The sequence below is a fragment of the Maylandia zebra genome, linkage group LG2 (genome assembly GCF_041146795.1).
Source record: "Maylandia zebra isolate NMK-2024a linkage group LG2, Mzebra_GT3a, whole genome shotgun sequence".
Classification (NCBI taxonomy): domain Eukaryota; kingdom Metazoa; phylum Chordata; class Actinopteri; order Cichliformes; family Cichlidae; genus Maylandia; species Maylandia zebra.
Genome location: NC_135168.1, coordinates 39876067 through 39901506, shown reverse-complemented (window position 1 = coordinate 39901506; position 25440 = coordinate 39876067). Strand labels below are relative to the sequence as shown.

The 25440-nt window shown below is 43.3% G+C and overlaps 1 protein-coding gene and 2 long non-coding RNA genes across 3 annotated transcripts; 2 read left to right on the top strand and 1 right to left on the bottom strand.

The window, feature by feature from the left end:
- Positions 1–9767: 9767 nt before the first annotated feature.
- Positions 9768–22211, bottom strand: LOC101485605 (L-rhamnose-binding lectin CSL2). The gene is made up of 9 exons (XM_023154841.3): positions 22084–22211; positions 21805–21837; positions 11632–11727; positions 11046–11181; positions 10867–10976; positions 10735–10779; positions 10491–10623; positions 10295–10398; positions 9768–10091 (listed from the first exon to the last, which is right to left on the bottom strand). The coding sequence occupies exons 1-9, from the start codon at positions 22112–22114 to the stop codon at positions 10075–10077; spliced, it is 705 nt and encodes a 234-aa protein (XP_023010609.3). The 5' UTR covers positions 22115–22211; the 3' UTR covers positions 9768–10074.
- On the top strand, positions 12741–13327 carry LOC112435586 (uncharacterized). Its single transcript, XR_013093029.1, has 2 exons — positions 12741–12960; positions 13058–13327. It is a non-coding gene; the product is annotated as an uncharacterized LOC112435586 (long non-coding RNA).
- Positions 19213–19805, top strand: LOC143412503 (uncharacterized). Its single transcript, XR_013093028.1, has 2 exons — positions 19213–19438; positions 19536–19805. It is a non-coding gene; the product is annotated as an uncharacterized LOC143412503 (long non-coding RNA).
- Positions 22212–25440: the final 3229 nt, after the last annotated feature.

Genomic DNA, 25440 nt, shown 5'->3' with positions numbered 1-25440 from the left:
AAGCAGACAATCTGGCAGATTTGCTCAAGCTCAAGTGGGACCTTAAATGCAGGTTGTAAATGAGGCTGATGAGAAACAGGTGGTCAGGCTGAGGCGTGGAGAGGAGCCTCTGCTCAGCTTCTCCTGGACTCAGGGAGTGTTAAAGACTCCAAACAACAACAACAACCCTGTGCAGAAATATGACTTCAGGCTGGGTTGAAGATTTAAGGTGGTTATACAACTTAAATGTATGCACTGATGTTAGAATGTTGCAATCTCTATTTTGCTTTTTATGCTGCCTTTATTTCCAGTTTTCCCAGCAAATATTAAAGAATTTAGAAGTGCTTTTCACACACTTCTGTAGGTCAAAAAAATAAAATGTGATGAATATAAATATTTTATTCATGCCAATATTTTAGAAGCATCTTATTGGAAACTCTAAAAATACAAAAAACAAAACCATCTGAACAAAACTAAGGGAAGTAGGTGAAGGCCACTTCACTTTTTTAACTATCAAGTTAAAACTGGTCCTTATTTTTACACTAGTTTTGTGTTTGCTGCTGCCATGAATACAAACAGTAATGATTTAAAGCCTTTAACTAAATTAAGATAAGATAAGATGACCTTTATTATTTGTTTTGTTACAGCACAAAGTGGACAGTGCAAAGTTAGATAGCAAAAATTTGAAAAACACTGGAATAGGATAAGAATAAGAAAAAGATACCGTACACAAATGTACACAATAGAATAGAATAAAATAAAATATTATACTGTATACAATAGAATAAAATAGAATACAAATACTATATACAACTGAGTAGAAAATAACAACGTTGTCAGAAAAAGAGTACTGCACTTAGTGTTGTTGCACATTTGTGGATGCGTGTGTTTGGTCAGTTGCGAAGTTTTGTGAGAGCCTGACAGCAGAGGGGAGGAAAGACCTTCGAAATCTCTCCGTCCCACACCGTGGGTGCCGCAGCCTGCCACTGAAGGAGCTGCTTAGTGCTGTCAGAGACTCCTGCATAGGGTTGCAGATGCTGTTCAACAGTGATGACAACTTAGCCACCATTCTCCTGTCATTCACCACCTCCTCTGGGTCCAGAGGGCATCCAAGAACAGAGCTGACCCTCCGGATCAGCTGTTCAGTCTCTTCCTGTCCTCAGCAGAGATGCTTCTGCCCCAGCAGACCACACCAAAAAAGATGGCCAAGGCCACCACAGAGTCATAGAAGGTCTGCAGGAGTGGGCCCTTCACTCCAAAAGACCTGAGTCTCCGCAGCAGGTACAGCCTGCTCTGCCCTTTCCTGTAGAGGGCGTCTGAGTTATGAGTCCAGTCCAGTTTATTGTTCAGGTAAACACCAAGGTAGCTGTCCACAGCCTCAATATCCATAACTTGACTGTTTAATGGTTGCAGTGGAGGATGTTTGTGTGTGCTGAAGTCTACCACCAGCTCCTTGGTTTTAAATGCAAGAGCTTGAATTTATATATTTCCTTTTTTTTTTTAAATCAAAAACCTTTCAGGTAATTCTCCTTGTATGCGTTGTCACATGCTCTGGTGTTTTGATCACGCACTGTTTTGTTAATGAAAGCTGAGACGTGAACAAGATTCATCATCAGTATGAAGAGATGTAAAGTTTCCCTCTACTGGTTTACGGAGGTATTACTGTTGCTTGTACATAAATGAAATTGTGTCTAAAAAGGACATGCACATATTTGAATACAATAATGCTTGCAGGAGCAAACACAACAACAAACCAAAGTATATTTGTGAACTCAGAATTTGCCCATTAAAACTACTTAAATAGGAGCAGGCTGATTTGTGAAGGCTGAGAAGTTGCCCTGCCACCTTGAATCCAGTGGCTGAGATGGATATTGCCTAATCACCTTTATGCATGTGCAGGCAAATTTTAATTAGTGTCTGCACCTTCAAACATAACATATGAAGGATCATACCTTTATGTTTTATCATCTGAGAATGGGTCCCTTTCACTAAAGAAGTGAAAACATGACTGACTTATCATTAGATGTGCCATCCTCCAAACTCAAGATAGCTGACATTAAGTCAGCTAAACAATAACCTCTGGTTATAAGCCAACATTTTGCCACCTGATTTCTCACATCGTATGAAAGTCTATTTGCTAAGTGTCAATCAGAGGCAGACATTTGAAACACCTGGGGCTTAGCCCTAATGGGTAGTATGATTGTGTGGGATTTTTTTTTTTTTTTGGGGGGGGGTATAAATGACTGAAAGAGTAATTGGCTCTGCTTTTTATTTTGCCATTTGTTGATTCACTTGAAGAGCGAGTAATGTAATATGGGTCAAGTGATCATTTTGATATCAATTTTTCGTGATTCACCGTCATATTTACATTATTTGTACAGTACGAATGATTTGCTTTGGTACCTGGTCAAACTTCAGTTCTCCTCTGTCTGCCTGGCTCCGTTTCTCCAACAGGCAGCAGCTCCCCCCGCCCCCTCGCTTAGTGTCTGAGCTCGGATCATACCAATATTAGGGGGGATTTACGCACAGTCATAAATTCCCACAGTGCGCACTATGTGTAGTTTTTTGCTTTATACAGTTGTCAGCCAGGCATCTAACTATGAAAAAATTACACTCCAAAAGACCCCGGGCTTCTGAACAAACAACCCGGGCTTAAGCCCAGTAAGCCACTCCCATGCTCCGCCACTGGTGTCAATGTTAGATCGACTTCAAGGAAAGTTTCTCTAACACCGGCTAACAGCACTTAACAGAGGCTAACAACTACCTGTAGCAAAAACAGCAGCAGTGTTGGGTGAAGTAACTGAACCAGAGGAAATCAAATGAGAGGAGGCTCATATGAGAAATTTAGCTTAGCTTCAGAAAAGTGTGAAACAGCAGCACTGTCTGAATGTACTTCATCACCCTGTATGTCCACTTCTGCAATTAAGAAGATATGAATCTACTTCCTTTCCCACTTTGAAGCTCTGAATGACAAAGCATCAAATCATCAGTTTCACAAACAAAACCTCCTGAACAGTTTTTAAACTGATACATGGCTTAAAACTGTGACGAGTCTCAAAATAATGGCAGTACATTTCAGTCTTTGAAATGTCACATACAAATGAGTCAGAACAAGAGAGCTGACACATAGTTAACATGTGATGCACCCAGATCCCAAACTAATGACAGAATATTATCATTGTTATTATTATTCTCTTTATGGAAAACATTACAAGCAATTGTCAAGGAGGTAATACAACACAGGTTTGTATGGTACTTTTTATACATATACAAAAATATTTTCTTGCTAAAGGTTTCTTGATCTTTTCATCAGATTTCAGCTAAATTTGTTAGCTAACTTGCTAGCTTTAACATAACAATGATAAACAAAATAGCTCTGTGCAAAGGTAAAAAAATCCATCCAAGTCTGGGAAGTCTAGTCTAGTCTACTCCAGTCTGTGTGCTTTCCTGTCTGCAATGGAAAATATGTTATGATGTTATCTTGCTTCTCTGCAGAGAAGACCAGGAAGTAATGTATGCTGATGTTAGGTTCATGAACCCGGTAGATGAAGGAGGAGAAGAAGTGTTACATAACCAAGCCAAGTTTTCACAGTTATCTCATTACACCAAACTGACATGATGATGACCGAATCATAACTATTTCTAATGCCAAGAGTATGCAAAGCAGTAATTGTTAGTACATAATTCCATATGTGTTCATTGATAGTTTTGATGCCTTCAGTGAGAATCTACAATGCAAATAGTCACGAAAATAAAGAAAAAACATTAAATGAGAAACTCTAGTACTCTATCATGTCATAAATAATATTAGGATATTCTAGTTTTGAGCACGGCCAAATATTGAACATACTGTCAGCCCTTTTCCACTGAATGTTAACTAAAAGCCAGTATAACACACACAGTCAAATTCTATTAATCCAGCATCATGTTTCTTTATGTCATAATGGCCAGTGTTGGGTGACGTCTAACCCTAAAAAAGCAAAGAAGAGGAAGATGGCGTGAGAAATTAAAGTTAGCCTCAGAACATGAACATTACAAACAAAAAGGATGATGTACTCACAAGCAGTGTTGGCAAAGTTACTTGAAAAAAGTAATCAGTAACTAATTACTGATTAGTAATTTGTTTGTTATGTAATGTTACTTCACTGATTACTTATTTTCAAAAGTAATGAATTACTTAGTTACTTAGTTACTTTTTAAAAACACGATTTACAACCTGAATAGGTAATAAAGCAATAGATCTTTCAGCCCAATTCTACTTTTTCTGCATAATCAATCAAATGGAAAAGTCTCTTTTTAAAACTTGTTTTATTAGTTTTAATCTTTTAACTTTATGCATCACGCAAAAATTTAATTATATGCAACATCTCTGACTGGAAGAAATTTGTTTTTTGTTGAGGATAAGTTAAACCTGATTACTCCTGTAAGAAGATTTGCAAGCTGTGGAATAAATTTTTGTTATATCTTTTCACATCGGAGTCCTGTGGAAGTTTTTCTCTTTCCTCTTCAAACTAACGTATACGAGTGGAACACGGGAAAACTGGTCTCACTGCTATACAATATGTATCTGTATATATAGTAGTGTGTTACCAAGCTTCATAAAAGAAACTCTTATTTTTTTAGTAATTATTAATTATATTATATATTTGCATATATAGTCATCTGTAAATACGAGTGCTGTCAGCATTAATCTCGTTAAAATGACTTTAACACCATAACCACATTAACATGGCAAATCTCTGTTAGCGAGTTATCGTGGATCGCCCCGTGCGTGGGGCTGCACTGCGTAAACTTAATGTGATGGCAGACAGGATGGAGCTCAGTGTTATGGAGCTTTGGGAGGAACTGTGAAAATCCAGCTGATGGACAGCACCTCAGAAATACATCGATACCAATTGTTAAAGAATTCATTAAAAATACTAGATGTAATATCAAAGAACAGAGATGTCTAATTTTTCCAGGAAATGGAACATTTAGGCTCAGTGACCTGAGCAGGAATGAAAAACCTTTAATTCAGATGGAAAAACATCAGGTGAGTGGACTTTACAGTTGTTTATTCAAAGTAATTTCTTTGCTGATGGGAAATAATGACATTGATAGATACATTTCACGTTATTTTGGTAATCTATACAATGTATTTGCAATGACCTTTCATTCTTTCATTTATTATTCATACCTTTTGTCAAAAAATATATTTTGTTGATATATTTTTCTTCCACTCTGAAGTTTACCATGTTGCGTTTTGTTCTGCTTAGTACTGACAATTTTGTTGTACTATTGTACTAAGTATGACTGTGCAATGACAGTAAAGATTGTTTCCCTCTCCCTCATTTTCTCTCTTCTTCACTGGTCTGCATTTCTGTCATATAACACGACATAAATTCACCAAGTCATAGAATTGTGTTTGTGTTTAATTGCAAATACTGTGAATGTTTTTGAACTGAAGATGAAACTTAAACAAGTTCAGTCTCTTTTCTTTCCAGTCTCCCTAGATTACATTGACCCTGATGACTGAGAACCTAAAGACCCAAATTTACAGTATAATACCCACAGAGTATTATACTGTAGATCTACTGTCTACTGTCAAATGCTGAATATCTTGTCTGCTTATTTGTTCTTACAGTAACTTAGATTCCAGGTGGTAGGAAGATCCAGCCTAGAGAAAACTTTGATTTCCAGTAGGAATTCCATTAAGCAGTGCTTATGCGTCACAGTAGATATTTATTTTACATAGCAATGCTATTCAGGTCTTTTTGTCAACAAAGAAAAATCCTGCACCTACAAGAGAAGAGGATGGTCAGATTATCTCTGTAGGAAAAGAGTTAGGCATGTATTTCTCATTGCCTAGCAACACTCCCATTGCCATGGCAACCACCTCTTGTCCTCCGGTCAGGCTTGTAGAGTTAAAGAAGGGGAGAAGAGAGCATTACATAACAGCAGGTCCTGATTGCATTTCCATCCTCTTCAATGCACATACCACACTCCAGAAATGACAAACTATTATTCTTTGTGTCTTCCCTGGTGGACTTTTCTATCCACTGAGCTGATGTGAAGGTAAGTTAAGGTTAAAGGTTTCTACTTCTTTGACCCAGGTGTCATCCACTTATCTTTACCAGTGGCAAGGTAAGATTCAAAAGCTCTTACTTTCCATTTCTTCTATGTAAGGTTTGGCTACGGTGGGTGACACTGGAGAGCCCATGGCACATTCATGTTTGTATCTGTATTAACCTTCATTGTATTTAGAATATGTGGTGAAGAGGCAGAGGCCTAACAGTGTGCAGGTCTGATCAGGGGTGAAGCTGGTTCTGTTTTCTAAGGATCTGTCTTGCTGTATTGATTTTCTGAAAGTCTCCACTCTCTCAGTTGTAGGTATGCGAGTGAAGTGTCAAAACACACTGGTCTATCGGGTTATTGTCTCCCCAGAAACACTTCCCTTGTGCTTTTGGAAATCTGTTTTTTCCTTTTTCTGCTTTGTTTTTTCCTATTTCTGTTGTTGTTTTTCCCTATTTCTGTTGTTGTTGTTTTTCCCTATTTCTGTTCCCCCCCTATTTCTGTTGTCGTTTTTCATATTTCTGTTGTGCTTTGTGTGCTTTTGCAGCATTTTTCTTATTGCTGGTGTTTTCTTAAGCTGCAGACAGTTTGGCCTCTCGCTGCCACCATAAGTTATAGGTGTTTTGTTGTGATTTGGTGATATGTAAATACAATGGAAGGGAATTTATTTCAGCATTTTTTTAAAAAGCAGTCGCAGAGCAGATGATTTTGTAATTTAGTGAATGTTTGGAATGACGAAACGGTAAGAAAAAAGACTGAGAATATGAACAGTAACAGATAGGATGCAGCAGGAGTGAGTTTGAGAACAAATTGGAATGGATTGGAAAATATTCTGATTTGCAGGAACATCTCCACACACATCTCACTGGTCAGAGACTGCAAAAGGAGAGTGTTTCGGAGCATGGGTCAAGGTGTAATTATGTCAGTGCATGAGAAAAACATCCTTACAGAAAGCTGAGCATTAAAATCAATCAAGTAGCGGTCCCCAACCTTTTTCGCGCCACAGACCAATTTAATGTCAGACAATATTTTCACGGACCGGCCTTTAAGATGTCGTGAATAAATACAACACAATAAAATGATACAATCAAGACAAAAACTGTGTTATTTTGTAAATATAATAAGAAACGCAAATTCACTGTGTAATTGTGTAACTTTATTAGCAGCGTCCTCCTGAAAATGCGCCAACAACATTGGGAGTAACATCCTCCTTTCTGCCCCTTAATGCTCTCTGGTTGTTATGGTAACGTAAATATTTCTTTCAAAATTAGACACACAACTACAAAGACCCAGAGAAAGCTAGTTAATGATAAAAACCCAGAAAACCATACATTTCACACCCGAGCCTCAACTCTCGCAGCCTGGTACCAAATGACTCACTGACTGGTACCAGTCCGTCGCCTGGGGGTTGGGAACCGCTGATTCAGAGTATTTAGAAAGAAGTTTCCTTCAACTCTGACTGCTGAACTGTTGAACTAGGTCCTAAAAAACATGATATGCCATTAAACAGCAGCTACACAATCATTCAAAAGGTTTGGAGGACATAAAGAACAGGGCCTTTGTAAACACCCAAATCATGATCCTGGAAACCTGAAGCTGAAAAATCCATTACACATGTGTTTGAGTCTGTTGTTGAAACCTCATCGAACTCACTGGTGAGGAAAACTGTTCTATGACATCATCACTGCTACAGCAGCATACAGGAAGACAGACCTGTGACAGCTTTCCTGTGAATCTGATGCAGGAGCTAGAGCGCATCTACAGAGCTAAAGCACCAGCTGAAGAAGAAGAAGAAGCTGTTATGGTGTCATGTGGCATTGTAGGCTATGCTAGCTTTGTGTCAGTAATTTTGCCGGAAGAGGAAACTGAACCTTTGTCAGAAGCAGCATTCAACATGTTGCTTGAATGTTCACACAGCAGCAGTCTGCCTCTGAGCTGTACAGCTCTTAACCTGCTACTCTTCTTCAGATGATGCACAATGGTGTGATTGTGTTGCCTCATTAAGAGAACTTGTGCTGGATTATCGTGCCATGAAAAGAGGGGAAAAAAACAGATGCTGGTTTGAAAGTTGAAAGTCAAAAGCATGTTACCTCACGTCGAGTGCCAGCAGTACAAGTTCAACATTAAATCTGAATATTGAACATGGATGGATAATTGATATGGATCTTTTTGTGCCTTTTATTGAGTTGTAAATTCTGTTTCACCGTAACATTTACCTTTTGGATGACAGCACAAAGACAGAGAGGAGGAGAGAGGGAGAGAAAGGGAGACAGCAGAAGCGACAAGATGGAGAAAAAAAAAGAAATTTGATAGAGTGGTTACATGGCACCATAGTTGTAACATCTGGTGGAGAGTCCCAGATTTTAAGCACTATGGATGTGTCCCCAAGAAAGATGGTTTAAAAGAGGAGGGAAAGAAGCCATCTATGTCCACTGTGAATGACCATCTTTGAACAGAGGCGGTGGTTTACGACACCAACTGTCTGCCATCTATAATCCAGTTTTGAGATCCCTTCCCAGACACCTTAATTCCCACTCACATTCTGGGCCATTTGACCTCAATAAATCACATCATAGGATTGGACTGGTTTCACAATGGGTTCACCCGAAACTTTGGCTGATTGTGAATCACAGCCGTTTTCCCTCCTTGGTTTGTGTGATTAGGCAGAGGATCAATGACCATGACCCTCTTGGGGACACTCCCAAAGGCCTAAAATATGGGACTCTCCACCAATTGCTCTTAGAACTGAAGAAGCTTCTCAGATGAGAGGTGAAACCTCTTCAAGGAAACTTAAAGCAGTCCTCATGTTTTAATTTCCAAGCTCCTTAGATTACACTTGTTGCAACATCTTCAGAATAAGACTCAGAATCGGAATACTTTATAAATCTTGTGGCACAAAGTTGTATTGCATACCTAGTTTGACTCTAGTTTGAGGCCCTGAGTTGTAAAGGAGATGAAATTCTGGCCTTTCAGAGATGCAGTAAATGTTCTGCTTTGTTTCCAGAAACTTGCAGCCTAATGTTAAAAAAGAGCGGATACAGTGGGGAAACACTGTTTTAACAAAACAGTGGAGATTTTGTTAAAGATTTAAAATGAGAAAAAAATCTAAAATAATAAAATAAATTACAAACTGTATAAGTATCTTTGTTCTTTTTTTTTGCATCAACCTTAGATGAAGATAAAAATATTTTAGAATGATTTCTTTATGTTTCTGTATGTTTTAGATAACAGAACAACTTTTCTCAGAATTCATACTGAACACAAACACTGGACAAAAGTAGACCTCAGCTGCAACATTTTATTTTGTCCCTGACCTCCAACCAGTCGCAGCAGACTGCCACCCCTCTCTGGGCCTTGTTGTGCTGGAGGTTTCTTTCTGTTATAAAAGAGACTTCTTCCTTCTCACTGTCGCCAAGTGCTTGCTCACAGGGAGTCATCTGATTGTTGTGGTTTGGTGCTTTATAAATACAACTGAACTTAACAGAACTTCACATTTCATGTAATGTGTGTTATTGTACTATCAAACTATGAGTACTGTTGGAGTAATGACCCTGGTGTCCTTAATGATAAAAAGATAAATGTTGTTTATTTTGAGAGCTGAATTTTTGTGGTTCTGAATATCATGACAATATGCTCCTCTCACTTTACCTTGACACCCGACCGTTTCAACATTCACTTCGGAAATTAGTCAGACCTCTGTCACATTTAGCTCACACCATCCAGTTGATCAGTTTGTGATTATTTTATTATTGAAGGCAAAATTAAGAGTGAATCAGAAAAAAATATTTAAGGCAATCAGTTTTAAATCAGTTTTACATTTAGAATAAAGGCCAAATATATCTAGACACCACAGACCAAGTTGACATGTCTTGAATAAATCTGATATGCATGTAAAATCAGTACCTGTCTTTATATTTTTGACCATACGTTGCACTGGATATTGATTGATCTTTTTGATTAATAATTGATTCATTACACAATTTATTTAAAGATAATAGACGCTGATAGTATTTGATGTCAGTGATTTCCTCCATTCAGCAGCATTCAGCTTTCATCTGCAACTGAAAGAAAATTTAATTTCAGAGTTTCAATACCGAACTACAGTGTTTTAGAAAAGAATCAGTGTTTTTTCCTGAACCACCTAAAAGCACGGTGTCTAAGAGCAGATTCACATTTTCCTCTCAATGTTGAATGTGCTTAACTTTTTGCTGTTATAAATGCTAAAATTAAAGAGCAGGAAAAAAAACAAATCTGAATTACTTACAGTGACAGCTGTAAGCCACCTCCAGGTACTTGTAGGTGCCATAACATGGGTCTCCAAACACAGAGCCGCTCACTTTGACAGTACAGCTGCTTTTCCCGTTACAGCTGTGGATTCAGGCAAAAGTGAGTTGGCAGAGGCCAACTATATGTTGTGAAGAGAAGATATAAGGTTGAAGAAAGAGAGTCGGCAACTGTACCTCTCGGCTACTTTGTTTATTTGCTTTGAGCATTGGACATTTTGGAGCTGAGAGGCTGGACGATTGAAAGAGCATGTAGTTGCATCATGACGTCCGTAATCAGCTCTGTGAATAAGTAAAACCTGTCCTTCATCTGATGAAGAGCAAACATTAAAGATTTAAACATGTATTTAAGTTTAACTTCATTTGTATCTTTATCAGATGAATCAAGAGACACACAAAGAAAGAGGAACTGTGCTCTCACCGCACTGAAGGTTTGCCAGAGAATCCCCACATGTCACACTGTGGACTGACAAAGTGACAACAAGGAACATTAGAAACATGGACATTCACAGATTTGACTGAATATTAGTTTCTTATTACAGATGTAATTTACTGGCTGGGAAGCAGGCGTAGGTGGTGTCCACGTATTTGTAAATGCCGAAGCATGGATCAGAAGTATGGAAGAGGACTGTATTTATTTCACATACCTTCTGACCATCACATCTGCAGGGAGACAAAGGTGGGTTAAAGTGATCAATTAATGATTGATATAAAGTGCTCAGATTTGTGTACCTGCTCTTGACAACCTTCAGGGCGCCATCCTGGGAACATTGTGTATTTTTAAGCTGTTCTGCAGGTCTCCCCTCACTGCAGGTTTCTGCATCTGTCCTTCCGTACAGAACTGATTGCACAATGATCACCCCATTCTCTGTTTTACAGAAAGCATGGGAAAGAAAGTTCAAAAGGAGGAACTCATGAGAAATGCATAAGGTGTGCAGCACAAGAGGAAAACCCAAGGCTCTTTATGTTTTTCAATAATCAGAGAATGCCTTCATTTCTGTAGATCTGGGGTATTACATTGAATCTGAAAGATCATATGAGTCACAAGCATAAACTGTAGTTTCACTAAATAAAGCACAAAAAGAACTGAAACCTTAACAGGTTATCCTCCTCAGCAAAGTGTTTACTGAGGTCAGAGATCTGCAGGGGGTAAGCTAATTATCTTACAGACATAGAATCAGACTTCTGTTTACAACCAGAGAAGCCGTCTCCTGCTGGAAATGAGAAAGAATTGAGATTACCTCACAACTGGGTTTATATTTGAGTGATAGCAAAGAGCTATAAAAAACCTTAAACATAGAGATTATTTTCATGTTACCACAGCTCAGGCGTTGTACACTGTCGAAGCTGTCACAGGTGATCACCCTCTCTGTTGACACTGGGAAGTGGGCTAAAGGACCAGTTCTAGGAAAGCCTGAAATGGAAAATAACTCCATAATTAGTAAGTCTTGGATAAATGAAGCATACTACAGTAGGGCCTTTATTCATCTGTTTGCTCCTAAAGCAAATATGAACGAATATAAAATATAGCACCGCTATAGCGCTTTGGAACGGGCGAGGTGCCCACGGCAGCACCTGCTGCTGTTTGAGAGTAAGAGTGATACGCGCTTTCACGTCAAAAAGTCGTCATAAATAAGTCTCCAATAACACCAGAAAAAGTCGCCAGATTTGTCTCTAGTCGCTTTTTAGAAAAAAAGTCGCTCAGTTGCTCGTTAAATATAGCGTCCCACACCCAGACAGTAAATGCTTTTTATTATGTGTGATAAACAGGATATTAAGGCAATTGGTCAAAAGTTGGAGGAAAGTCACAGTTCTCCTCACTTGGCTGAGATCCAGCACACATCTCTTCCGCTGCAACTTTCTCGGCATCACCTTATTGTAGATGCCGCTTCACCCATTACCATGGCAACCACCTCTTACCTTCTTGCATAGGAATGCATAGGTCTATACCAGGGGTCGGCAACCCTGGTATAGACAACCCAGTCGTGGCACGCGAAGGGTTAACTGATGGCACGACCATAGCTGGACTGGCCATCGGGCATACTGGGCATTTGCTCAGTGGGCCGATGGTGATTTTCCATTTTTATGGACCGATGATTTTTTTTTTGTAACGGTATAAATAATGAAAGGTGGTGGATTGGCCAGATGCTGGCCGGTGTGTGAAAATAACTCAGTTGTTTGGTGGCGGATATGGCGGGGCTTCCACAGATTCAGTAACATTACCAAGTGGTGGAGACCAGCAGGTGGATGAGAGAAAGGGGAGGCAGGAGGAGGAGAGACCGAAGCGGCTGCTGGTCCGAGTGTCAGGTGAACTGAACTACAGGTAAGAAGTTAGGACCTGCAGTCTATCTGGGTCAGATATATGTAGCCGGGTGGAAGTTCGATATTATGGGACATGCCACTGGATGGCACTGTTTTTTCTTTTGGGGTACCTCTGAGAGCGGAAGGGATCATGGGGATCTACGGAGACATGCACGAGTGCTAGCTTGCATTGGTGTTATGTGGGTGTGCAATGCCTTTTTTTTCGCTGCGTGATCTGTTTTGAACGCAAAGTGTGCAACAGTTAAGGCACCAGGAGTAGCTGCCACCAACTTCGCCGTTCGTCTCAGAGGGATCCATATTCCGTTTTCTGCTGGATTAATGCACTGTATGTATTTGAGTTCACACTTGTATTATACTATCTCTGTGGGTAAGAGGGAAATGTACCGTGTTAACTGTTTAATCTTGGCTCTGTATCTATGCAGGAGAAGCCACTACAGTTATTTTTGCACTGCTAAGTTTTGTTTTATTTATGTTTGGGTTTATATCAGACACGAAATGACGCTAGATGTCCTTGAGTTCCAGATGCTGATAAAGTTGGGGAAATAACCTGCAGTAGCAGTGGGTTACCAGAGCACAAAGCTGTTACTGGATAGGAGCTGTCTGTAACAATTTTATTTCTTTATTTTTACAACCTTGTTATTTTCTTCTGAGCACTTACTTTATCATTCAGATTAAAAGAACCCCAAAGATAATCTGTGTTCTGGGCTGGTTAATTTAGCCAGGCTACACAATTTGGTACCAGGAGTGGGGTATCTGCAAAAGTGGCAGCTCAGCGATTTTGTTTTTTATGGGTTTCCGTTTAAGTAGGTTATTTTACGGTGCAAGAAATAACTGTAGTGGTGGTCACCTGCGACGCGAGGGATTGGAAAGGATCGGACGATTGAGGCCATACCAGAGGTGTGCAGAGGAGCAGTGGCCAGTCTTTCCAGAAGAGGGTGATTTCGATCGAGGGAAGGATTCTTTCCAGAGGAGAAGAGGACATCAGTGGCACCTAGCTGAATAGACTGCTAAGGCAATTTCTGCATCCTGACCAAAGACTAATCTGGACACAGACATTTCATTATGTCAGACACAAACAGTGACGATGACCAGGGTTTGGCGGGGGCCACCGCAAGGGACCCTGTCACTGAGCTTCAGGCAAAATTGTCAGAACTGAGTAACAAACATGACCAGGCTATGGCCAGGATAACTGCTTTGAGTGACGGGGCAAGTAGGTCATATGTATATCTGCCGCGAGAGCGACCTATTCAACCCTTTAGTGGGGATGCAACCGTAGATGGACGTTCTGTAGAGGAGTTTATTGATGAAGTACAGAGGGGTATCAGAACTAGAGGCTTGGGTAATGATGATCAGGTTGACTTCATTTTTTCCCTCCTCAGGGGTTCTGCACTTGAAGAGATCAAGTTATGTACTGGGGGAGAGCAAATTGAACCCGAAGAAATATTTTGTTTTCTCAGAGAAGCTTATGGTGAGAGGCGCAGTGTAGCACAGTTACTGCAAACCTTTTTTAGCCGTTTCCAGCTAGAAGGTGAAGATTTCTTTGAGTACTCACACGCTCTGTCCCAGATCCTCCGCTTAGCCCTTAAACAAAGGCCTGATGCAGTACGAGACACAAAGATGGCAGTTAGAGACCAGTTTGTGGAGGGAGTAAGAGACTCCACTCTGTGAAGGGAGCTTCGCAAGATGGTGAGGGAAAAGCCAGAGTCTACGCTTTTTGATGTACGTCAGGAAGCAATTGCTTGGTCGATGGAAGAAAAACCTAGTGGCACCAGAGTTGCCAAGAGCAGGCCCATATTAAGTGACAGTGCGGTTGCAAGGGATCAGAGTACCCGTGAAGCTCCAGATAGGTCATCTGCAACTCTAGATGAAATCCTTAAGGTGGTTTCTGAGCAGGGCAAGGCTATTGGGGAGTTACTCAGTGTGGTTAGGGAGAGTGTTACATCCGGAGAAAGGGCCCCTAAACGTGGGATTCCCAGATCAAAGTTCCAGTTCACTGATGATGGGAAGCCCATCTGTTTCAAGTGTAAGGGAGTTGGACACATTGCTAGGGAGTGCAAAACCCTTAAGCAAGGAGCTTCTCCAGTTTCTGTTCCTGCACCTGGTCAGGGAAACTAGCCACCTCGGTTGCCAAGAGCCGGGCAATTCGAGGGGAGACTACTGGCTCAAAGACCCTAACTCGTGAGAGATTTTTTGACAGAGCAGTTGGTAAATGTCCTGAAGTTGAAATTGAGGTGGGAGGGATTAAGGCTAGAACCCTTTTGGATACAGGGAGCCAGGTTAGCACCATCTCAGAGGCATTTTTCCGACAACACCTAATGGGTGAAGCTAAATGGCTTAAATTGACTGCAGCTAACTCATTGCCAATTCCTTATATAGGTTACATTGAGCTGGATGTGCAGGTCATGGGGTTAACAGCACAGGAGTGTGGGTTTTTGGTAGTCAGGGACCCCGCCCCAGAACCAGGAGGGCCACAGGACCAAGAGCTAATGTCAGCTAAAGTTAAGGTGCAGGAAAATGATGTGGAACAGCAGGTGGGAAAAGGTGCCAGCAGACTAGAGGGATCCCCCCCTGTTCTTGTTGGAATGAACATAATAAAGAGATGTAAGGAGCTAGCCATTGCTAGTTTTGATTCAACTCTCGGAGGAGAGTTAAATGCTGCTTGGGGAGAAGCTTTTCAGAGGGTGCAAGCCTGCGAAGTATTAGAGAGGTCATCCATCGCCCGGTTAGCTGGTAAAAATACTGTACACGTGCCAGCATCATCCGTGGCCACAGTATTTGCTAGAGGGCTTGGGAAAGTTTCAGATGACCAGACCTTAATGTTACTTGAGCCAACCAACACGCTCGTTCCCAGTGGTTTGGTTGTTGTTCCTACTCTTGTTGAAACTGACAGGCACGTGTTTCCAGTTCAAGTTGTGAACTTCTCTCAGGAAGATGTGTGGTTGGCTCCCCGGACCAGACTTGGTATGCTTACTGTAGTGGAGTGTGTTGAAAATGCAGCTGAGGTGCAGTTTAATCGTATCTCTGCTGACCACGAGGAAGTGTCACTGAATAAGGAAGGGGCTAAAGAATCTGATGGTGAACTGAAATTGCTGATAGAGCAGCTGAGCATTAGTGGCTCCCAAGAGGAACAGACCAAATTAGCTGCACTTTTGGCTCAGTATGCAGATGTTTTTGCTTTCAAGGATGAAGATCTAGGTTATACAGAGAAGATCAGTCATGAGATACACCTAGTCGATGATGTCCCGGTCACTCAGGCCTACCGACGGATACCTCCAACACAGTACAAAGAGGTGCGAGAACACATAACCCAGCTTCTGAAAAAGGGTGTGATCAAAGAAAGCACTAGTGCCTATGCATCGCCCATTGTGCTGGTGAGGAAGACAGACAACAGCTTGAGGTTATGTGTCGATTACAGGCGGCTAAATGCCAAGACCAGACGTGATGCCTTTCCTTTGCCCCGTATAGATGAATCCTTTGATGCATTACATGGTGCAAGGTTTTTCTCGACTATCAACCTGGCAAGTGGCTATCATCAAGTGGCAGTTCACGAAAGAGACAGGCACAAGACTGCTTTTACAACCCCATTTGGGTTGTTTGAATATACCAGATTGCCCTTTGGTGTGTGTAACGGTCCAGCCACTTTCCAAAGACTCATGCAGGCCACTATGAGTGACTTAATCCTTCAGATCATGCTCGTGTACCTAGATGACATATTAGTCTACTCATCAACTTTTGAAGACCATTTGACACGTCTTCAGACAGTGTTGCAGAGACTCAGGGAAACTGGGCTGAAGGTTAAGGTGGAGAAATGTCATTTTCTCCAATCTAGTGTACGCTTTTTGGGTCACCAGATCTCAGCTGAAGGGATAGGTACGGACCCAGACAAGATAGCTGCAGTGAGGCAGTGGCCAGTACCCACCACAGTTAAAGAGCTGAGATCCTTCCTGGGTTTTTGCAGTTATTACAGGAGATTTCTCCATGGATTTTCGCAGCTGGCAGGTCCTTTGCATGATCTGATTAATGCATGGGGCAAGGAGGACAGTCCAGCTAAATATAAAAACTTGCTGGAAAGTGTGTGGACGCCATCTTGTCAAGAGTCATTTGAACAGCTGAAAGAGAAGCTCACGAGTGCCCCCCTACTTGCTTATGCTGATTTCTCACTGCCATTTGTTGTTGAGACGGATGCCAGCAGTTTAGGACTGGGAGCAGTTCTTTATCAGGTGCAGGGTGGCAGGAAACGTGTTATAGCATACGCCAGCCGAAGGTTGAGAAATGCAGAGAGAAATGACAGAAACTATAGCAGCATGAAATTAGAGCTCCTCGCCCTTAAATGGGCTGTGTCTGAGAAGTTTAGGGGGTATCTCTTAGGCTCCAAATTCACAGTTGTGACAGATAACAACCCCCTCTGCCACCTGAACTCAGCAAAGCTGGGAGCCATTGAACAGCGCTGGGTTGCCCAGTTAGCGCCATTTGACTTTGAGGTGCAGTATCGTCCTGGTCGGTGTAACACAGCAGCCGATACCCTCTCTAGACAGCCATTAGCAGGGGAGCCCCAGCCTGCAGGAGAGGAGGAGTTTGATGGATGCATATCCATCTGTAACCTTGTCAGCAGAGGGACAACGCTAGGCCTGGACTTAGTAAGTGCAGGTGTAAAATGTTGTCAGGTGAGGCAGGCCCGGGTCACAGCAGTTGAGCAAGACACCCATTTTACTGATTCCCAAGGGAATACACCCACTCTGCCAGGGTATTCTAAGGAAGAGTTGCGACAGTTTCAGTGCTCTGACCCTACTATCAAGTCCTTTAGGCAGTTTTGGGACAAAAAGAAGAAACCCACACACCAGCAGAGGAGAGGTTTGGCTAAGTCTGTGATTTTTCTGCTCCGGCAGTGGTCACGTATCATGGAGTTGGAGGGATTGTTGTATCGGGTCATTGAGGATGGACATTTGGGGAGGTGTCAGCAGCTCCTTTTGCCAGCTTGTTTAAAGGAAGCTGTACTGGGGAGTGTGCATGATCAGATGGGGCATCAGGGGGTGGAGCGGACCCAGAATCTGTTAAGACAGAGATGTTTTTGGGTTGGTATGTATGAAGAAGTGGACCAGTGGATTAAGAAATGCTACAGATGTGTGCTTACTAAGTTGCCACAGCCCAAGATTCATGCCCCTGTCAAGCCTTTTTTGGCCACTAGACCTCTTGAAGTGGTTGCAGTAGATTTTAGCATGTTGGAGCCAGCCTCAGATGGACGGGAAAATGTGTTGGTGGTTACAGATGTTTTCACCAAGTTCACACAAGCTTTCCCCACACGCGACCAGAAAGCTGATACAACTGCTAAGATTTTGCTTAGAGAGTGGTTCATGAGGTATGGCGTACCAGAGAGGTTACATTCTGATCAGGGCAGAAATTTTGAAAGTGATGTGATTCAGGAACTGTGCAAGTTATATGGGGTTAAAAAAAAGCCGTACTACACCACATCATCCCCAAGGTAATGCACAATGTGAACGTTTCAATAGGACACTTCATGACCTATTGCGTACCCTCCCACCTGACAAGAAACGCCGTTGGCCTGAGTATTTGCCAGAATTGGTCTATGCGTACAATGTGACTCCCCATGCCACCACAGGGCACTCGCCGTATTACCTCATGTTTGGAGTGCACCCCCACCTTCCTGTAGATGCTTTACTGGGGCAGGAGCAGGTGCTTGATAAGAGACATGACTGGCTGGTTGTGCATCAGCAGCGCTTAAATGAAGCACATAACAGAGCAAGGCAGTACACGGAGCAGAAAGCAGCGGAAAGGCTTGAGCTGGACAAAACCCGAGTCTATTGCCCCCCTGTTGAAGTAGGTCAGTTAGTTTATCTGCGACACTGGCCCCAAGGCAGGAACAAAATTCAGGACGCCTGGAGCCCTGTGGTTTATAGGGTTGTCGAAGTCCAGGGCAGCACACATGCAGTGGAGCCGGTGGAGGGTGGGCCAGTAAAACGGGTTCACAGAGCTAACCTTAGACCTTGTATTGGCCCAATTCCTGCACCCAGGAAAAAGAAAAATAATGAATCCCCTGTGGTAGTGAGTCCTAGGACAGAAGAGAAAACAGGCTGTTCAGATCCAGATCCTGAGTATGTGTTGTTCGGAGAAACCTCATACCCAAGTGCAGAGCAGGGGTCTGATGAAGCAGTTCAAAGCAGTGACATTTCTGAGTCTGTAAACACTGATGATGCTCGTGTTACTGTACCATCTGACTCTGAGCAGGTGTCCACACCAGAGACAGTTGCTACTGAAACTAACAGGGATATTGGGGTCATTCCACCAACACCAGTGCCCCGTCGGAGTAAAAGAGCTAATGCTGGAGTGCATTCAAACCCTTACCATGTCCCTGTATCAGCATGTCATGCCATCACCTTGAGCCCTGAGGTACAGTCTCAGTTGTTGACTAATTTGGGTACTGCTCTCTTTAAGGAAGCAGTGCATGAGTTGAGATATACCAATTGAGTCACCGGGGACGTTGACTCTTAAGCAGGGGAGTATGTAGCCGGGTGGAAGTTCGATATTATGGGACATGCCACTGGATGGCACTGTTTTTTTCTTTTGGGGTACCTCTGAGAGCGGAAGGGATCATGGGGATCTACGGAGACATGCACGAGTGCTAGCTTGCATTGGTGTTATGTGGGTGTGCAATGCCTTTTTTTTCGCTGCGTGATCTGTTTTGAACGCAAAGTGTGCAACAGTTAAGGCACCAGGAGTAGCTGCCACCAACTTCGCCGTTCGTCTCAGAGGGATCCATATTCCGTTTTCTGCTGGATTAATGCACTGTATGTATTTGAGTTCACACTTGTATTATACTATCTCTGTGGGTAAGAGGGAAATGTACCGTGTTAACTGTTTAATCTTGGCTCTGTATCTATGCAGGAGAAGCCACTACAGTTATTTTTGCACTGCTAAGTTTTGTTTTATTTATGTTTGGGTTTATATCAGACACGAAATGACGCTAGATGTCCTTGAGTTCCAGATGCTGATAAAGTTGGGGAAATAACCTGCAGTAGCAGTGGGTTACCAGAGCACAAAGCTGTTACTGGATAGGAGCTGTCTGTAACAATTTTATTTCTTTATTTTTACAACCTTGTTATTTTCTTCTGAGCACTTACTTTATCATTCAGATTAAAAGAACCCCAAAGATAATCTGTGTTCTGGGCTGGTTAATTTAGCCAGGCTACATATAAACCAAGTTTAGGTGGAGTTTATTTTTGTTGTGCTGACTTTTTACAGTCAGTTACAATAACTCGTACTGCATGCTAGCTAGCATACAGCTGGGTGGGTGCTATGATGTTACTGATAGTGAACTTTATTTTATTCATGAGGTTAGTTAGTAGAGTTGCCAACCGTCCCGTAAAAAGACGGAATCGTCCCGTATTCAGAGAAAATATTACGCGTATTGAGGTGAAAAGGAACACAGTTTGTCCCGTACTTCAGCTAGGATGAAGCACGTTTTATTTTCTGATCAAACCAGAAAGCTTTAATGAGCAGCTAGATTTGTCTCGCATTAACTGGCTGAGTTAATGCCAGTTAATGCAACATCGAAGCAGCTGGAATCCACAGCTGTGTGTGTTCATGGAGCTTGCATTTTCACCTGCTGGACATCACTATCTGACAAGTTTAACTGTCTTCAGAACATTGCAGAGGCCAGTATTTGGCTCTACATATCTATGTGAACAGATTTTCTCTCACATGAAGAGTGCAGTCTGAATGCTGGACACTCGGAGACCTGTGTCTCTGAGTGAGAGACCAGAGATTAGAATGTATTAACAAACATGCCATATTGGCTCAGTTTATTTTTCTTATCATTGTTGTGAGGAGACCATGAATAGCATTTGCATTTTCTGTTGTACAGTTCATTTGCTGTTATGGAGTTCTTGTTATGGATAAAAAGTGTCTTTTTTATTTTTTTTTGTTTCAAAATAGTTGATAACTATTTGCTGATAGCTGCAAACATCTCCGAACAAATATAATTCTATAAAGTGGTTCTATATATTGTGTAACTGTTAATATAGAGCGTTATTAAATTTATTGCTAATGCAATCATATGGCACACTGACTTCTGAGGAAATTTTAGATGGCACACGTCATCAGAAAGGTTGCCTATACCCCTGGTCTATACCCAACACCATAACAGCACCTGATATATGGCCTTGTCTTGTGGGTACCACAACCCCATCCACATTCTTGTGAAGGGGGCTGAGTCTGTTAGTATCAGAGTGAATCCTATTCTACAAACTATTCTATTATTCTACTAACTATTCTACAATACACTGTGTGCAGTAAAGAATAAAATGTGTGATGCTAATTGTGAGATATTAACCTTAAAGGTAAAATAAATAAAAATACAATAAAAAATAAATAAATAAAATAAATCCCAACAGTATCAGTGTTCTTCTTGAATGAATTCTGAGTAAGTCTCATGTGTAATGTAAATGGCTGAGCATGATGCAGGTGAATCAGAAGTAACTTATGGTAGCGACAATGGGGACGTGTCCCTACCGTTTTAATGACTACCAAAAGCTACTACCACTAATTTAACATCAGTTTCACAGGGAACTATTATTGGTTACTGAAATGTTCCTATCACTCAAGACCTCAATAAATCAAATAGAGTTTCCAGAGTTTAACTAAAGGATTAATCCCTAATGGTAATGGGACTAAAAACCTATCAGAGGTTCTTGTTGTTAGTGGCTTATCACATTCAAGTATTCACACAGCACAAAATTCACCATACTGTACATAAAGCATAACCAATTTGCAAATCCAGGGTACCTCTTTGGAAGAAACTTGGAGTATGAAGGAGTCTTAGGGCCACATCAAAAAGAAAAATATTATTGTTCATTTTGAGAGAAAAGAAGAAATACAATGAACAGATGTAAGGATAGCAATGGACACAGCCCCATGCAGTAAAGAGGGTGGATGTTGTATCACAGACACAGTAAGTGCTGAGCATTTGCAATTTAATTTTTAAATTTTGACTGTAATCTCAAAGTGAACAATATTACTTTTTATGTGGTCGTAACACTCCATCGTACTTGAGTGAAAGCACAGAACAATGGGTTTAAATGACTAGTGTGGCTAAAGTATTGGGATAAAAGAAAGGCACATTTGGATAAACAATTGCTGAACATTTAACAGTTACCTGAAGTCATGAGTACACATGTTGCTGCAAGCACTGAAACACAAAAAAGAAACCTCAGTGTTAGATGGTGCATGAACTACAGCTGATTTATTCATTTATCTTCTGTATTAAGTTAACAGTGTTTCAGATGGACTTTAATTTACCTCAAAACACAAATGACAATAAAGAAAACCCAAAGAAAAAATGGATGTTAAATACACCACTTACTGATCAAACAAAAATCATATAAATGATACATTAAGAACAACCTTTTGGGTGGAAAGATTTTTTTGTACTCACACAGTGTGCTGCTGAGTCTGGAGGACAGCATGGTGTTAGAGCTGGTTTCAGTGAAGAGCTGAGCCGATGGTGCAGCAAACCAGGGACCTGATTTATTTATACTGTTTGACTAAGGCAAGATGCCAAATTATTTCTCGTGATGTGCAACATCCTGAAACAGGAAACAGGATTTCACCTTAGATAAACGCCAAAGACAAACAGAATACACAAACTCAAAAAAGATACATATCTGATGGAAAATTTCGTATCCTGTGACTGCCTGCTGGCTCCTCACGCACCTCGTCCACCACCTCCGGTTGCCAAGGTGCCCCACGCAGCTCCTCCACCTCTTTCCCACTGCTCGGATACACCGGTGTTGATGGCATCAGTGGTGTCGACCCGGGCCGGAGCAGTGCCGCCAGCCTCCGAGTCTTCACCCTCGCCTGGTCCAGCTTCAGACTCATCCTCGCCTGCAGCGGCTTCATCATCCTCGCCTGCAGCAGCCTTTGCTTCTGCCTCTGCGTTGCCTGGTCCAGCTTTGGCTTCAGCTTTGCCGTCGCCTGGTCCAGCTTCAGCTCCAGCTTCAGCTCCAGCTTCAGCTTCGCCCGGTCCAGCTTCAGCTTCAGCTTCGCCCGGTCCAGCTTCAGCCTCTGCTTCGCCTGGTCCAGCTTCGGCTTCTGCTTCAGCTTCAGCCTTGCCTGGTCCAGCTTCAGCTTCTGCTTCAGCTTCAGCATCGCCTGGTCCAGCTTCGGCTTCGGCTTCTGCTTCAGCTTCAGCTTCAGCGTCGCCTGGTCCAGCCTCCGTGTCTTCTTTTTTTTTTTTTTTTTTTTTTTCCCTAAATGACATCAGAAACAGCAGTATGCGACATTACGTGATGGCAGAGCTTCAGTTCATCCTTTGTCATTTTTTTTTTTTTTTTTTTTTTTTTTTTTTTTTTTTTTAATAAATAGGACAGGGGGAATGAATGAGAGAGAGAGGGGGAGAGAAAGAAAGAAAACCAAAGGGGAGAAGAGACGGTGAGAAGGGGGGGGGAAGAGAGAGAAAAAAAAAAACTCCTGGGTCACCTGTATGGAGAAAAACAAACAAACAAACAAACAAACAAAAACAAACAGAGGAGACAGCAAACAACAAAGAGCAACATAATAATAGAGAAAACAAAGCACCATCACAATAAACTAGCTAGTCATAGATATCAGTATTTACTAAGTAATAAACGATATTGTGCAGCACGCAAGATAGACAGCGCACAGTGTGCTTTGAGGCAGCAGCCAAGAAAGCTTTAGTCCGCGTCTGTGAATACCCATGTGTGCATACCTGTGTGGATCAGCATGCTTGCATTCCAAAGGTTTCTCCATGTAATGATCTGCTAGGGAGTGTGGGGGGGCCACAGCCCCGTCCTCCAGGGTGTGAAGCGGGTATGGAGGAGATCAAAACTCCAGACATCCAGAGGCCCCCAGAACACAAGAGACCATGGAAGACCAACAGAGGGGCAGCCGCGCCACTGTCCCAGTAAGAGCTGAGGAGAGTCCCAGATGAGGGCTCGCCCAGCAGCCGCGGAGCAGAAGTCAGGGGGAGTTGCAGTGACGCGCCCGTGAGCTCCGCCGGCCCCCAGCTGCGCCTGAGTGACCGAGCCCTAGGCCGAGAGACCGGGGGCACCCCACCTCCAAAGGGGCCCGAGCGAGCCCCAGGCCCCAGGCCCCGACAAGCGGCCGCCAAGGAGTGAGCCGGTGTGCACCCGGACGCCCACCCCCAGACACAAAGAACCACCAACACACCGACACCTGAGGGAGTCCGCCACCGGCAGGGGAAGTGGTGGTGGGTGGAGATAGGCCTCCAAACCTTGGAGGGCCTGAGGTGTCCCCAGAGAGGTGGCGTCTGATACCCAACCTGACATATAGACACAGACATACAGGCACACACAGACACAAACATCCATTCCCACCCTCATGCTCTCATATGCACTCACTCCACACTCAACCAACGTGGAGACAGACATAAAGAGACGCTGTACACACAATCACACTCCCCAAGCGTACTCTACAAACCGGGTCTAGGTACCCTTGCCCCTGGAGGGGGGAATTGCACCCAGACCCAGGTGGTGTTACCCTTTTCCCTGCGGTGGGGAGAGGCAGACCACCCCGACTCCGCAGCAGCAGGGAGGCCCCACACCCCAGACCGCAGTCGGACGGCCAACTCCTCCTACTAGCCCTCCCGCTCCAGCAGGCCGCAGAGAATGGGGGTGGGAGAAGACTCCAAACCTCCCTCCACCCGCTCATTGTAGTGTTGATGCATATGTGTTCTAAGGTGCAATTAAAACCCAGGAGGGCATGGAGCTACCTGCCAAGGAGCAGCAGGTAAGCGCATAGTCCCTCCTGCTAACCCTCAATGACTAAGTGTATTTAAAATTGAGAGGTGGGCAACGAAGTCAGGGGTGAGGTATACACCCTGATGGTGATTTGGACTCCGTGATTGTGCCCACCCCCAAGATCCTATATGTATGTGTAATGAGAGTGTGAATAATGTGAATGTCTAAGTTGTGGGATAAAATTGAGGCAGAGGCAGCCGGAAGGGGACGGGGGGGGGGGGGGGGGTAGCCTCCTCTGCACCCTGGTGACATACCCCCACTCCAAGGCCCTGCATGTGTGGGTGGTTGTGGAGGAGCGGGAAGAGGGAGGCAGCTGGAGATGGGGAGGGAAGGAAGGGAGGGGCAGGTAACCCCTCCCTGGGGCCAGCTCCCCCGCTGACCCCAGTAGGCACTCCCACCCTCCGCGACCCGCCAGGGAAGGGGGGCCCAGGCCCATCAGACCGGGGCCCAGTGCAGTAGCGCCCCCCGGCTCCACAGAGCCCTGGACAGTCCACCCAACCCCACCACAGAGAAAACTGCACCCACCCCACCAACCACACATCTTCCAGACTACATAAGACGGTAAACGCCCAGGCTGAGATCTTCCTCCACCTCTCCTGTATCTCCCCCTCCTGCAGAGAGTTCCTGAGAGAAGAAAGCTCCTGCAAGATGTGACCATCCCCCCCACCAGTTGAAGAGCCCCCCAGGCGGCTCGATGCACCGGCGGCACCCTGCTCCAGGGCCGGGCCCCCATGCACCCACCCGCCCACAACCCCGGCAACACACCAACCAGGACCCGAGCCCCCGAGGCCCGGCCCGGGCCCCAGCCCAGAGACGGAGCGCCCCCAAAACCTCACGCCCATCCCGGACCCACCCAGGGGCAGCCAGGTTGCCAGGTCAGTAACCCACGTCCGTCAGCACAGACCCTCCCCTAGCCCCGCTGCACGCAGCCGCGAGGAAACAGTCACCTGAGAGCCAACAGAGCCCTCAACCGGACGTGACCGCTACCCCGGGTTGAGCCCCCCAAGGAAGAT

Bases quoted from the DNA above. Each gene is read 5' to 3' on its own strand.
- LOC101485605 (XM_023154841.3), bottom strand. From the start codon at position 22,114: ATGCTGTCCTCCAGACTCAGCAGCACACTGT. The intron at 11,182-11,631 runs GTAACATGAAAA...TCTGTAAAACAG, and splicing joins TGTACAACGCCTGAGCTGTG to AGAATGGGGTGATCATTGTG. The intron at 10,399-10,490 runs GTACAGTTGCCG...CTGAATCCACAG, and splicing joins ATAAACAAAGTAGCCGAGAG to CTGTAACGGGAAAAGCAGCT.